At 38.4% G+C, this 14,049-nt stretch overlaps 1 protein-coding gene across 1 annotated transcript in view; it reads right to left on the bottom strand.

Moving 5' to 3' along the window:
• Positions 1-14,049, bottom strand: part of PXDNL (peroxidasin like) — an 81,606-nt gene that overhangs the window by 42,025 nt on the left and 25,532 nt on the right. The window contains 10 exon segments of the mRNA XM_028517874.1: positions 8,219-8,246; positions 8,249-8,551; positions 8,554-8,759; positions 8,761-8,992; positions 9,027-9,314; positions 9,317-9,550; positions 9,553-9,685; positions 9,687-9,712; positions 11,787-11,842; positions 11,844-11,871. Of these exon segments, the coding sequence (XP_028373675.1) occupies positions 8,219-8,246; positions 8,249-8,551; positions 8,554-8,759; positions 8,761-8,992; positions 9,027-9,314; positions 9,317-9,550; positions 9,553-9,685; positions 9,687-9,712; positions 11,787-11,842; positions 11,844-11,871 (1,534 nt within the window).

Raw genomic sequence — 14,049 nt, 5'->3', positions numbered from 1 at the left:
GGGCAGCACTCAATCCACGGAGACATATCAGTGAGGGAGTATATATTTAAAATCTTGATTGACCTCTGTCTGCTCTATCTCAGATGACAGTCTTTCACAGATAATTGGCACACCTTTTTAGGGATGACATCACCTTCTAGGAGAAATCCTTCCTGCATCTCTGTGGAGAGCAGGACTAATAAAATAGCATTCGTCCAGTCAAGAGAGCACAAAGTATATGAAACAAAATGGAGTCACTCATGTCAACCAATATGAATGCCAGTCAGCCATGACCCTTTGGTTTAAGAAGGAAACTACCTAAGTCATGCTAGACATATCTAGCAAGGAGACACACCCAAGATATCTGCACATAAAACAAGAACAGTTGTGTCTGCAGAATAAGGCCACCCATAGACAGGCTACCATAAAATTATGCTCAACGATAGAGTGGTCTCTTACTATCTCCCAGGGTCAGCTTTCAGCTCCTCCACTGACATGCCATCAGGTTGTGTTCAGCCACAGCAATCCCTTTGCCCTTAGGGAGGGAAAGTATACCAGACTGGAGTACCATCCAGGACCATAGGATACCAGACCTGGAGGTGTCAGGCATATGGAACCCTACATCCTCCAGACCTTGGTCCAACACCTAGGGCCACAGTGACTCGTAGGGCAGCCGCCAAAGTGCTGGCCCTCCAGCGGTACCAACACCAGTATCAGCAGTTGTAACCCTCCCAAGGACCTCAGCCTTATAGCCAGGTATATAGTGATGCTAAAAGGGATAAAACACCTTGTAGCATCAAAAGGGGAAATGTGACAGGGCATAGCTGAGCAGTAGCTATTTTTAGGTAGGAGCTGACCAGCAGCCGTTTCCAAGGCAATGGCCGTTATCTCAAGGCCAAAACACTAACCTTAGCTTCTGCTTCTGTATGCTTGCTTTTAGCAGTTGTTCCCCCCTCCCTTTCTGCCTGTGTAACAAGTACATAAAGAAAACTCCAGCTTGAACTCATTGCTCAGAATTTGGAGATTCTCCTCTGAGCCTGCACTTAATAGAGGATTGTGCTTCACCATCTCTCCCACGTGTGAGTCATTTTCTGCAACAGTAGGACTATATTAACTAGTAAGGGTAATACATTTTTAAAAATTTTATATAAAATCATTTTACATGAAATAGTTGTTTTTAATTTTTATTTTCCAGATATAAGAAAAATTTTCCCATTAGCTACATAAGCCTTACAGCAATTTGGTAAATTATACATTTGTAAACAAAATTAAAACATTTATCTTTTCTTTCTTACTTAATCCCTCCAAAGTTGAGGCACTGTTAACTAATTCATGTATGACAAAATTTAAAGATGTTGACTCTTAGGTTCACATTTCCAATTTAAAGGAAGTTCTTGCACCTAACTCAACTGCTCAACCAACAGAGGATATGAAATTTAAAAATTATTAGGAAGTGAAGCAGACAATATCTATTGCAGACAGCTAACCCAAGATTATGGAAAAGGTTTGAATAATCTATACCTTCATTTATCATTTTTCCTTCCTTTACGTCCTTCTTATCTCACAAATAAGAAGCCACACACTCACTATAATAGTTATTGTTTCCTTTCCCCTTTGAAAACATAACTGAACATTGAGTATCCTCTTTAAATCTACTTCACAGATACAACTGGTTACACATATAAGCAAGAATATTCAATAGCTGATGATGCCAAACCCAGTGAAGTTACCAGATTTAGAAAAATACTTTTTTCTTGAGTAGGTATTATAGTAAATAAATACATAATTAGAAATATTAATAATTTTCAAGGAAATTCTGGAGCTATCACCAAAACAATAGCTAGCCAGGAAAAAGAAATCTTTAAATTCTCTTACACAAGTTATACTAGACAATAAAGTACTAATTATCAGAGAAATGCAAATTTAAATCACAATCAGATATCACCTCACCCCTGTCAAAAAGACTATCATCAGAAAATCAACAAACAATAAATTTTTATGAGAATGTAGAGAAAAGGGGACCCTCTTGCACAGTTAGTGGAATTGCAAATTGGCTTAGCTGTTACAAAAAAGTATAAAAATTCCTCAACAAATTAAAAATAGAGCTATATAGCAATTCCAGGTCTGGATATATATCCAAAGAAATCCAAAACACGAATTCAGAAAGATTTATTTACCCCTATGTTCACTGCAGGGTTATTTACAATAGCCAAGATATGGAAACAACACAAATGCCCATCAATAGATGAGTAGACAAAAAAGAGATGATACAATGGCATATTACTCATCCATAAAAAAGAATGAAATGTTACCATTTGCAACAGTATGGATATGCTTAGAAGTTATTGTGCTAAATGAAAAAGGTAAGGCAGGGAAAGATAAATACCATGATTTCACTTACATGTGGAATCTAGAAGGCAAAATTAAAATAAAAAACTGAAACAGACTCATAGATACAGAGAAGAGACTGGTGGTTGCCAGAGGAAGGAGGTTTGCAGGACAGAATGAAAAAGGTAAAGGGATTAAGAAGTATAGACTTGTACATAATAGTCATGGGGATATCAAGTACAATATAGGAATTATAGTGAATAGTATTGCAGTAACTGCATATGATGCCAGGTGGTTACTGAAACTATTGGGGAGAACACTATATAAAGTATATGATTGTCTAACTACTATGCTAATATAAATAGTATAGAATGTTAACAGTAACTGAAAAACAAAAAATACATTTTTAGTTACGTAGAATTTGCATATGTATTATTTTTGTAATTCTGTGCTTTGTACAATTCTTAATCAATCTGTCCTCATTGTATAAACCATAAGCCATGAGATTTTTAATGTTACAGGTCAGGACTTATATTGTGATTCATGGACATACACTCTAGTTCTTTCCAAAATTGACTGAGTTGGTTTAGAAACAAATTCCTAAAACTACACATGTAAATTAACACAAAAGGAAAAGAAGTTAAGGGAGTTAAAAAATGTCATGTAAGTTAGCATATTTAAAACCATTCCACTTTCATTAGCATAATCAGCTCCTGAAAAACTGGAATTACAGATGTGAAGGTGACTGTAAAAATCACTGCAATGCATTTATTTTGTGCTCATAGTTGAATGAGTCTATGGTTGATATTTTATAAATTTGCTACTGATCACAGAGAAAGTCAGACAAGAGTCAGATTTAGCAGAAAAAAATGTAGCTTCACCTCCAGGCCTCCCTGAAGCCACTCACAGCTGGTCAACCCTGCAGTCCTCTGGCAGAATGAAGTTCCTTTAGTTTAAATATTCCCTGAAGGAAGGATAATGACTCCACGTTTAAGTTTCAGAAGGCTCTGTGTTGAGATTCCCGATTAATTAAAGGAGCACAGAGCAAGCCGTATGTGTGAATGTTCAATGTTCAGGGTCTTAGCCACTGTCCATCTTAAAAGCCAGTCATTTGTTTTGAGCCACCTTGCCTGCAGTGGAGGAACCATATCTATAATCCAGCCCTATGCTGCTTGAGGCAACAAGTAGACACACATTAGAACCATAGGATTTAGGAGGGCCTGTGACAGGAAATTTTTAAGAGAAAATATTTCTAGTTCTCTGTAATTTGTAGTGAATTTATAAGTTAGCTGTGAATTGAGAAGTGGGACTCAAATGAATTGCAAAACAAGAGTGGGCTCAGCTTTATTCAATGGAGATAATGCATTTCCAAGGAATAATTGAAATACTGATAGTACTGCATATACTGCCACAAACTATCTAATCTAAGTGGTGGTCTTTCTTAACCTGGACTACTGTTGTAACTGTAGAATTTCTTGTTGCTATGCTCTCCTTCTTCCAGTGTATCTTCCAAGTGCCTGCCACCTACCATTTTTGGAAAAGTATTCCCTCATGTCACTCTCCTGCTCTACAATTAAACACAGGGTGAAGATCAAATTCCTTTGCATGACATAAAAGGCCCTTTAAAAGCTGATCCTTATCATCTTTTTATTTTGTCCTCCTGCCTTTCTGATATTGACAGACTGGTTCCAGACTGCTGGGAGATGGTGGAGGGCAGGAAGCAGGAGAGGCCCTCATTTGCAAAGGACCATCCCAAGGATTATGCAAGCTTGTCAGATATGCACCAAAAACAGTCTTAAGACAGAATGTGCCCCAATGGAAAAGGAAGTACAGTACAAACATATATGCCCATATGAAGACTGACAAGTTGACTCTACACAGATGCCTAAACCCAAAGGAAACTTTACATTTTTATTAGTTTTTGTGGATACTTTTTATGGATGAATAAAGGTATACTCTAACTAGAACTAAGGCAACTGAGGTAGCAGAACTTCTACTTAAAGGTTTGAACTTCCTCGTGGCGTCCAAAGTGATAATGGACATCTTTCACTTTAGAGATCTCCCAAAAGATAGGACAGGCACACAGGTTCAAGAGAAACTACATGCATCTTGGAGACTTCAATCTGTGCAAAAGACTTAGAAAATGAATCACACAATAAAGATGACCCTGACAAAAATATGTCAGGGAACACATTTGAAATGGGATAAAGCACTCTCTCTTGTCTTACTCCAAATTAGGGAAGCACCCCAAAGCAGGTTTATATTAAGCCCTTGAAATTGTATATGGGAAACTCTTCCAAGTTTCTGTTTTAGGAAAACCCCCTTTAGATCTAGAGCATGAACAAAAAATCAAACAATATATACAACATTTAGGACAAACATTAACACTTTTGCACAAGACTGTTCACTGCAGGTCCATCTACCCTCTGACCAGCCAGTCCTTACACCCATTCCAACTGGGAGACAGCATCTTACTAAAGACCTAGAATACTCAAGGCCCTGAACAGCAGTTAGCTGAGCAATGAACCAGTCCCTATGATGTCTTGCTGGCAACACACTCTGCCCTAAAACTCATGGGAATCAAGCCTTGGATCCACCACGCACAGATAAAGTGGGTACTGCCTGAGAAGGACTTGGATCTTGCTGCTGCAGGTGATACAGAAAGGGAAAACTGCACCTGAGCTTCTGAAGGAGATGTAAAATTTCTCCCTCAGAAAATGCTGGCAGCTTCTAAGGCTAGCTGACAGTGTTACATTTCATTTCAATTATTTTCCTTTCTTTCTTTCTGCATTTCCCAGGCAGTGGTTACATTAGCAAATTTATTCTGCTGGGGCTGGGGTAGGGGGTACCACCCAAAGCTCTATTCAGGGTGAGATCATATGGAACCTTTAGTTTTTGTATGGTTTCCAACCCCTCACTAAACACTCAATTATTTGTCTGCACAATCTGTCCTACTTTGGAAGGCCATCTGCAACCCTGTTTCTTGAAATGTGAAGCTGTCTCCCAGCTTTGCTTATCCAGCAATGCCATACTTTGGACATCACATATGCCACTTCCCAGGGACAGCCAACTGACCTGGATTTTGTGAGATACTTATCCCTCACATAAAGGATTCCTTTCATTCCTGACCCAGCCTTGATTGTTGGAGAGTAAGAATCTCTGGTCCCAGAAATAGATAAGACTATGGTCTTTGTCAGCAGAAAGTAATTACAGGAGAATGACACCTTTGTCCATATACCCTTGTAAGAATACCAGGGTTTAGAGTTTTGAAGGGGTGAATTGATATTGATAACCTGGCTGGGCCACTGGGAGCAGGTAGAGGGTGGGGAACAAGAGGGGCCAATGGAGGAGATCACAAACCACCTGAGGCAGCAAGCAAGGCCATGGTGCCCGGGTAACCACGCTTTTGCCTTACAAATGCTCTGCCCTGGGGGCAGAGCATCCTGCTTCTGGCAGTAGATCCCTTGCCTCCAAGCAAGAAGGTGGCAGGAAGAAGTTATTGCACTGAGCACACACAAAGCTATCAAGATTATTGGAGAAGAAAGCCATCCTACTGGAAAGCCTGCTTCCAGTGCCTGATTGGGGGTGGGAGCAGGGGAAGGAAGGCACATGAACCATAGAGGTCAGAATGGTGGCAGGGGGAAGTGCTGGATTTAAGAAGCCTGCCAGTCTACTGTGGAGTAAAGAAGGGATTGGATGGAGGCTGGAGCCTCTCAGAGTGTGTGAAAGTTTGGGAAGTTATTTGGGAATTCTGAGAAAGTACCTGGTCCTTCCCATACCCAAAACTAAAGCAATCCCAAGGGAAGGAAGGAACAGTATTTTATCCACCTGGCAAATGTGCTGGCCAGTGTGTTCATGGGACCTTCTGGTCCTGAAAGCCACATGGCCATCGATGGTGTCAGAACCACATACAGGTTCCAGGAAGGATCTTGAGGCCTGACAGTGTCCAGGAAGGAGCAAGCTGAGATGATTGGATGGCTGCTAATTGGACACCTGCAGCTTCCGGAGGATAGTACTTTAAATAGGAGTACTCTGGACTACCTTTGGTTTTGGTCTGGCTGAAGATGGCTGGGTTTTTCTCTGGGCTTCCTGAAGGGAAGGGGATTTGAGACAAAAGTCTGCCATTCCTTCCCTATGACAGCCCTTTTCATACTGATTACAGCAGTTTCCTGCCTTCCCTGCATGCTGTCAAGGAAGTGAAAGGAGGGATGCGACTCCTTCATCTCAAGTCCCAGCACCCAGCACAGGGTTGGGGCATAGCAGCTGTACAATATAATAATGATATCGATAACTGCAATGATTTTGTTATAATATGAATTGATCGTAAATGTTATAACATTAAATATTTTCATGTTTATTAATTACCATTGATGCACCAGAACTGGGCTAGGGATTTAATACATTTTTTAATATTAAATATTTAAACAACTTGAAAAAGGAAACAATACTGTCTCATTTTATAGGTATTCTGAGATTCAGAACTGTTCAAATAATTTTCACAAGTTCTTAGAACTACATAAAAATAAAAATTTAAACAAAATGAATCCAAATCTATGAATCCAAAGTTAATATTCTTTCAAGTAGAAACTTGTACATTCAATCTGCATGATACTCTGATATATTTTAAGATTTTATTTATTTTTAGAGAGAGGGGATGAGAGGGAGAAGGAGAGAAACATCTATGTGCAAGAGAGACACTGATCAATTGCCTCTCACGCACCTCCAACTGGGGACCTGGTCTGCAACCCAGGCATGTTCCCTCACTAAGAATCGAACTGGTGATATTTCAGTTTGTAGGACAATGCCCAAGGTACTCACCTATATCAGTCAGGGCTACTCTGGTATACAAGGTCCAGCTGAAGTAAGGCCTGCTTGAGTGTGGTTGGTAGGGTAATAATATGGGCCTAATAATTTACAGCTTTAATTTGAACATTTCATCTAAAATGTCATTGGTGTGTTTGAGTGTGATGTTATTATGTTACAGAAATACATGCTTATAATTTTGTAATAAATGATTTTGTAATAAAAAGGGGAATTATTTGTGCCAGACGCTGTATTTTTAATATTTTATACATTTTCACACTTTGATATACTACATAAGCATGAGAAAAATATCCTTGATATTAACAAAATGGCATAATATTGATAATTAACTCCATACTTTGTGAACAATATTAAACTTCTCTGAATGATTTCACATTAATATACCATAATCTATTGGTAAATACATTCATCTTTTATATTTAGTTTACTATATAAAAACACTTCTTGATTAAGCATTTCTATAATTTTTAAGTGTATTTTAAGGCATTAGGGATTGTTAGCATGAGAAACAGTTAAAGCTCTTTTCTGAAAATCTTTTATACTTTTAAGTTCAAAGAAAATTTTTGTATCTCACATATAGAAAAAGTTATACTTTACTCACAGGTATTAATGGTACAGTTAAAATTCCCTGACTTATATTCTGAAGATAAATGTGTACTTATTTATTCTGTTTAAAAATATAATTTAATTTCATCCCATTACTGTGCTCTGCTTAAGAAGGCATATGTGATGGGTCAGTTTATTACAAGGCTTTACTTTAGAGCTTAGACTTCCCGTAACAACCAAACGGCCTTGCTTGGACTGCCACAGACGTGAATGCACTAGACATGCCAACCTCCCCTAGTTGAGATGTGTCAGCAGTACATCTTTGTAAATATATGTATGGAAATGGGTAGACAAAGAGGTAAAAATGGGGTTTTTATCTCTGGAAATCTTTTCTTTAATATTTAACTTCTCTCACAATAACAATTACTCAAAGCTCTGCAATAACATCACTAGGACACCAAATACATTCTATGCAAATGTCCCTTAACACTATTACCTCTGTCAAGAAATTATTAAATCCAGGTAACATTTGCATACTTACATTTTCAGTTTTTGTATAATTTCTGAGTTTTTATTTCATTTTGAAGATCTTCAAAATTTTCAACAGAAGACGCATTGCAGAAAACTCTGATGTCAACATATGGAGGGATCCCACGGTCTTGTCCCCTTTGAGTGTTGGTGGCAGCCAAATCCAGGGCCACAGAATGGACTGTGGAGAACAGCTGCTCAGTCAGGTCCAGGCTGAGAAGTTGAGAAGGCACCTGTTACTTAGTGGCTATAACAGAGATCTCCCAAAGATGTAGATCTATCTCCCTTTCCTTGATTATTCTGGATGGTGTCAAGAAAGCTTTGTGGAGTGAAAGATGGTCTTTGGGATTTCACCAAAGATGTCATTCAGTTGGTAAAGAATAAGGATTGGTTAATTGTGGCTAAATCTGAAGGCTGCGGTGGTGAAAGAGTTAATGATATCTGCATTCACATTGGAGTTGCAACCCTGATAATCCCTCAGCATCTGCCTGCTGGGTTCCCTCAGTATCTTGGGTAGCCAGTAGCTGTAGGTGATGTGCTACAGCTCAGCACCTAATTTTCCTGGATTTGTGGTAAAGGGTCTCAATCCCAGTGAGGGTTCAAGAAGCTACCCTGTAATGTTCCCAGAACCACAGCACATGCATGGTTATGAGAGTCCTGTGGTCCCGGCCAGAAAACAGGATGTGGCTGTCCTGCTCGTGTCTTATGTACTTGGTGGGTGGGTCTGTAGAAAAAGACAGTAAGTACTTTCCCAAAGGGGCCCAAGGTAAGCCTATCCTCAGGAGTCTCCACAGAGTGTTTCTCTGAAAGAGTCTTCAAGACTCTGAGTGTTTCTCTGAGAACTTTAGATTCATGCTCTGAGCTCCAGTAAATATTAGAAACACCGATATATGCCATGAGCTGGTTAATCTGTTCTGAGGCATATGAGTTCATCACCAAGGAGGTCATTGCACCACCACACACAAGGCTGGAACGTACAAAAAACATGCGTGGTGCATGGGTTCTCTGAGGGTCGATGTGAAGAAGGACATTTGGAAAGCAAAGAGTGTCATTGGTACATGCAGAGCTGCACAGTTGCCCATCAGAAAAGCAAGCTATGTTTAACCAAACACCGTATAGTCCAAATCATAGTCTAAAAACTGGCCCCATTGCATGAGTATGTGACAGGTGGTCAGTATGTGGTGGGTGACAGTTGTTGTGGCCTCCAACTCTGTGGAGACCAGCCTGAGCAAGGGGAGGGAATACACACTGGGCATTGCATGGTGGCCAACCCCACAAGGCAAGTTGAAGCCACTCCCATAGATGAGTTTTAGGATGTGCTCAGAGGAGGCCAGAGCCAGGCCCTTGTGGGGCACTGCAGATCATTGCACATTCAATCCTGGGCTCAGTTCTTCTGGTAGAACCACATATCAGAGCAGTTGGGCATGTGCCTGTGGGCTGTGCATTCAGATAAATTAGAGATGAGGCAGAGGCAGCACGGGGGACACCAAGTCATTGCAGCAATGTTCTAAAATGCACGGGAGTAAAAGCAATGAAGGGAGATGCTCTTGAGGGGAGAGGGGAGAACCTCCAACTCTAGGACAGTGGGGAATGGGCCACTGTGAATCAGCAGAAATCCTTATGTTTAACAACATTTCAGTAGGGAAAAACTGAAAGTAAAATTATTAGGAAAACAAGGGGATACATAGTTATATAACAGTTTCCAAAAGATAGGGGAATTGCTTGGTGGTATCTATTTTATGAGCAATACTACCTGCTAGGGTGAACTAAAAGGACGAAGAAACATGTTCCCAGTCCTGTCTACACCTTAGTTCTGTGACTTTACCAATGTAATCTCAGTAAGTATTAGTCCTCATCACAGATTTGTGAATTTTTTTCCATTTTAGAACTTTTTCTTTCAAGTATTATGCTTCAAGAAGATAGAGTCTAAGATATACCAGTGTGAATTGTGTGTAACCTAATGATACTTGATATGAGGGAAATAACTACCAGTTATTCCTCAGGGAATGTGAAACAAACCCAGAGGTGGCTTGAAGGCATTCTTTTAAGAGCTTAAAATTGCAGTACTATCCCAAATCTGCAAATAATTATTCATTAAATTCTGCTTGGGAAGAGTTATTATCCCTACTTAATCATCAAGAAGTGGCTAATGGTATCAGCATTGTCTTTTATCTGTGTAAACCTGTTTCTGGCTGGACCCTGGGATATCTTTATCTTGAACAGATACAATAATTTTCCTGTATACCAAGACATGGATATGAGTTCACTTTTAAAACCAAGTTGCTCTGGGGTGAAAATGGTCTTTAACTTTAAAAACAATTGAAAATAAGGTGGGGACATTTATTAAAGTTTTAATAGTTTAGATGAGAAGATATTCAGTTTGGCAATGACCATCACAAACTAGATGCTTATTTTAGCAAAGCAGTATCTCTGTAGCTACTGATCACTTCAAATGTTCTAGTTATGGATTAAGAGTAAGTTATTCCTGAAAATTTGAATTAAAAAATGTCCAGAAAGCCCATGGGTCTAATTGTCACCTGGAGCTGAGTCATGATGTAGAACTGGGTTTTCTGCAGCTCTGACCATGATTAGCTCATACATGGTATGATTTAATATTCAATATATGGAGGTTTAATTAAAGTGCTGATAGGGACACATTAGGAAAATTTCACTTGCATATTCTAGTTAAGGAAGCTTTGAAAACCCAAGACATAATTGAACAGTAAGGGCTGTCAAATGTACTTTGGGGTATAATTGTTGAGAACACCTACAGGGTGAGCCAAGCACACAAATTGCCTTCTATATCACATCTCAGTTTATTTTCTAAAGGAGTAAACAAAGGTAAATCATAGGAATTTGCTTTTGCAATCATAGTATAAATAGTGTATAGTGAGGGATCACATTTGTTTACTTAATTTTAAAGAGAAATGCATAGAAAACTTGAGAGCTTTCTATAACATTTTTATTTGACATGTATTAAATAGATGTCTGGACTCAGGAAGAAAAACATGAAAACTTCAATATAACAAAAACAAAGAGGAAAGATACAGACAAGTGGAGAAGGGATGCATATGTTATAGGTGGTGAATGAAGTCAGGTAGAGTCGCTGAGTGACTTAGGGGATTACAATAATAAGTAGGGAAATATTATTCTGGAAATAAGTGATATTCTATAAGAAATACTAATAGTTTTTGGATTCCAAAAGTAAGATTATATAAAATGAGTCTGCCACATTGACTTGATGCATATAATGGGCAGAATTTAACAAGTTTAAATATATATAGTTATATATATTTATGTATAAGGATATATATATATATATAATCCTCATATATATTTATATACCCTCATATATAAATATATATTTAAAGTTATATACATTTAACTATATATATTTATATTTTATATATTATATATATGTATATAATCCTTACTTTTGAATTACACTTCCTATAAGACACTTTGGCATTCATTGGATAAAACTGGTGAATAAATGAATTTTTAAATTACATGATGCTTTGGAGATTAAAAGTAGTTAGTGTTGCTACAGACAGTGGAACAGAATGCTTCTAGAGGCTGACCTCTGCCTTCCAAGTCAACAGTGAGCCCCTGCTTCACATGTTTCTGAACCAGTTGGAGTGTGCTCAAAAATCTCCCCCACTCTTCCTATCCCCAAAGTAAATGGGTCATGAAGATAGCGGAACTGCTATCTTTGGAGGTCCAAAGATGTTTAGAGAAAATCGTTGGAAGTGTGAGGTTTTATTTGTAAATGACAAAAGATAGTTACTGTTTTCAAGGCAAGACTACACAATCCATGAATCTTACATCTTCCATGCACTTAAGAATACTATATTTTCCAAATGTTTGAGAATTAAAGTCCAGCACCAGAATATAAGGGGAGCTGTGGGTTCATTTCATAATTTGTTAATAAGTGAATTAATGATTGAAATAATAGTCTTCTATAAAAAGCCACATCCGTGGTGGGGAATGTAAACTTGAAGGGTCCTTGCATAAGCCCTGGGGCTCAGTAAAGCCTCTGAAATAATGTACACCACTCAATGTGTAGGTCTTGGCACTTTATGTCTTCTCTTTCCCTAAATGTAACTCCCTGGAAATCCCCCCTTATCTTTATATTCCTGCTCAGGCCTTACTGTCTCTATAAAGTTTTCCTGATAGCCTGGAGAAGCTAGCATCTTTCGTTACTTCTGTTTCATTATATGCATCTATTACATGCACAGGATGTACTTAAATTGCTGACATGTTGTCTCTTCTACTAAAGAGAGACTGTGTTAAGGATGAGATGGTGCCTTACTCATCTTTGCATTGTAAGGACCAAGCCCACTGACAAGCACACAATATTGGCTTATACACATTTGAAAAACTGGATGAAGTTAAAAAATATTAAAGTCACTGAAAATGTGAAACAACTTTAGAGATTTTGGCCAACTGAGGCATATCTAGTCATCTATGTCTGGAATCAAAATAACTTTAGATAATAGAATAATGGTAATGATATTAATATTCCACTTTAATTAAGCCCTTTCTATGTTCCAGGGACATTTGAAACACTTTATCTGTATTAATTTAATCAATCTTTCTAGCAAGTATATCCTGTCATAATCTCAATTATACAGGCAAGAAGTCTGAGGTCCAAAAATGTTTAGTCGCCTTCCCAAGGTCACCTAGATAGTGATAAAGTGAGGAATTACAATAAGGGTAGAAGTAAGCTGTATGTCCCTGATGGATGTGGCTTGGTATGTTGGGCTTCAACACACAAAAGGAAAGGTCACTGATTGGATTCCTGGTCATGGCACATGTGTGGGTTGTAGGCCTGGTCCCTCATTGGGGTGCATGTGAGAGGCAACCAGCTGATGTTACTTTCCCTCTCTACCTCCTTTTCTCTCTCTCTAAAATTAAATAAGTAAAAATATTTTTAAAAATATTTTTTAAAAAAGAAATAAGATCAATGGCTGTAGAACAGGAATCTATGACTACCACGCCATATTGTTTGTGGGTGAACAGGGTTCAGGGCTATAGTTGCTCATGTGATTTTAAGATGTTCCTTTTTGACCAACAACTATGAAGATTGGGTACATACTTTATTTGATGACTATGAAAACAGCACACATGTTTTCTTTAAAGCATTCAGGTGTTGCAAAACATTCCAAGGTGGTTCCATCAGGACAATTGGGAAGTTTATACAACTGGAAGTCATTACTAGTCTAAAGATGTTAATTCAAATTTTAATAAACCTAAGTGCTACATATTCTAAGAAAATTTTCACCTCTGCATGACCAGAAGTGAAGTTTATGATCAGGTGTGTTTAACTTGATAATCATTCTCAATTCATGGATTGGCAGGATTACTGTGTCTGACACTGGTGGACACTGGCATAACAGGGTCTAATGACTAATACCTACTGTGGGCCATACAGAGTGAACCCATGACAGAAATCAATGCCATTTGGATTCTATGTCAATAAATTCCCTTTTCTTTGAGGCTGAACTGACAATGATGAGCAGTTTAGAGGTGGGTGCATGTACACTGACTAAAGAAAAGACACTTTGGCACTATCCCTCTTGTGATTTATGGAGATTATAAAAACTAAGTAGAACTGAAGTGAAAACAATTTTTAATCAAAATAAAAGCATCAAGAAGAAAGGAGAGAGTTATGTGCAAAGGAGTTCCCATAAGACTACCAGCTGTTTTCTTAAAAGAGACCTTTCAGGCAAGAAGGGGCTGGAAACAAGTATTACAAGCCATGAAAGGCAAAGGCCTACATCCAAGACTACTGTATCCAGCAAAGCTATCATTTAGAATGAAAGGGCAGATAAAGTGCTTCCC

The sequence above is a fragment of the Phyllostomus discolor genome, chromosome 7 (genome assembly GCF_004126475.2).
Source record: "Phyllostomus discolor isolate MPI-MPIP mPhyDis1 chromosome 7, mPhyDis1.pri.v3, whole genome shotgun sequence".
Taxonomy (NCBI): Eukaryota; Metazoa; Chordata; class Mammalia; order Chiroptera; family Phyllostomidae; genus Phyllostomus; species Phyllostomus discolor.
Note: the sequence above shows the minus strand (reverse complement) of the source record. Positions and strands in the feature narration are given on the sequence as shown.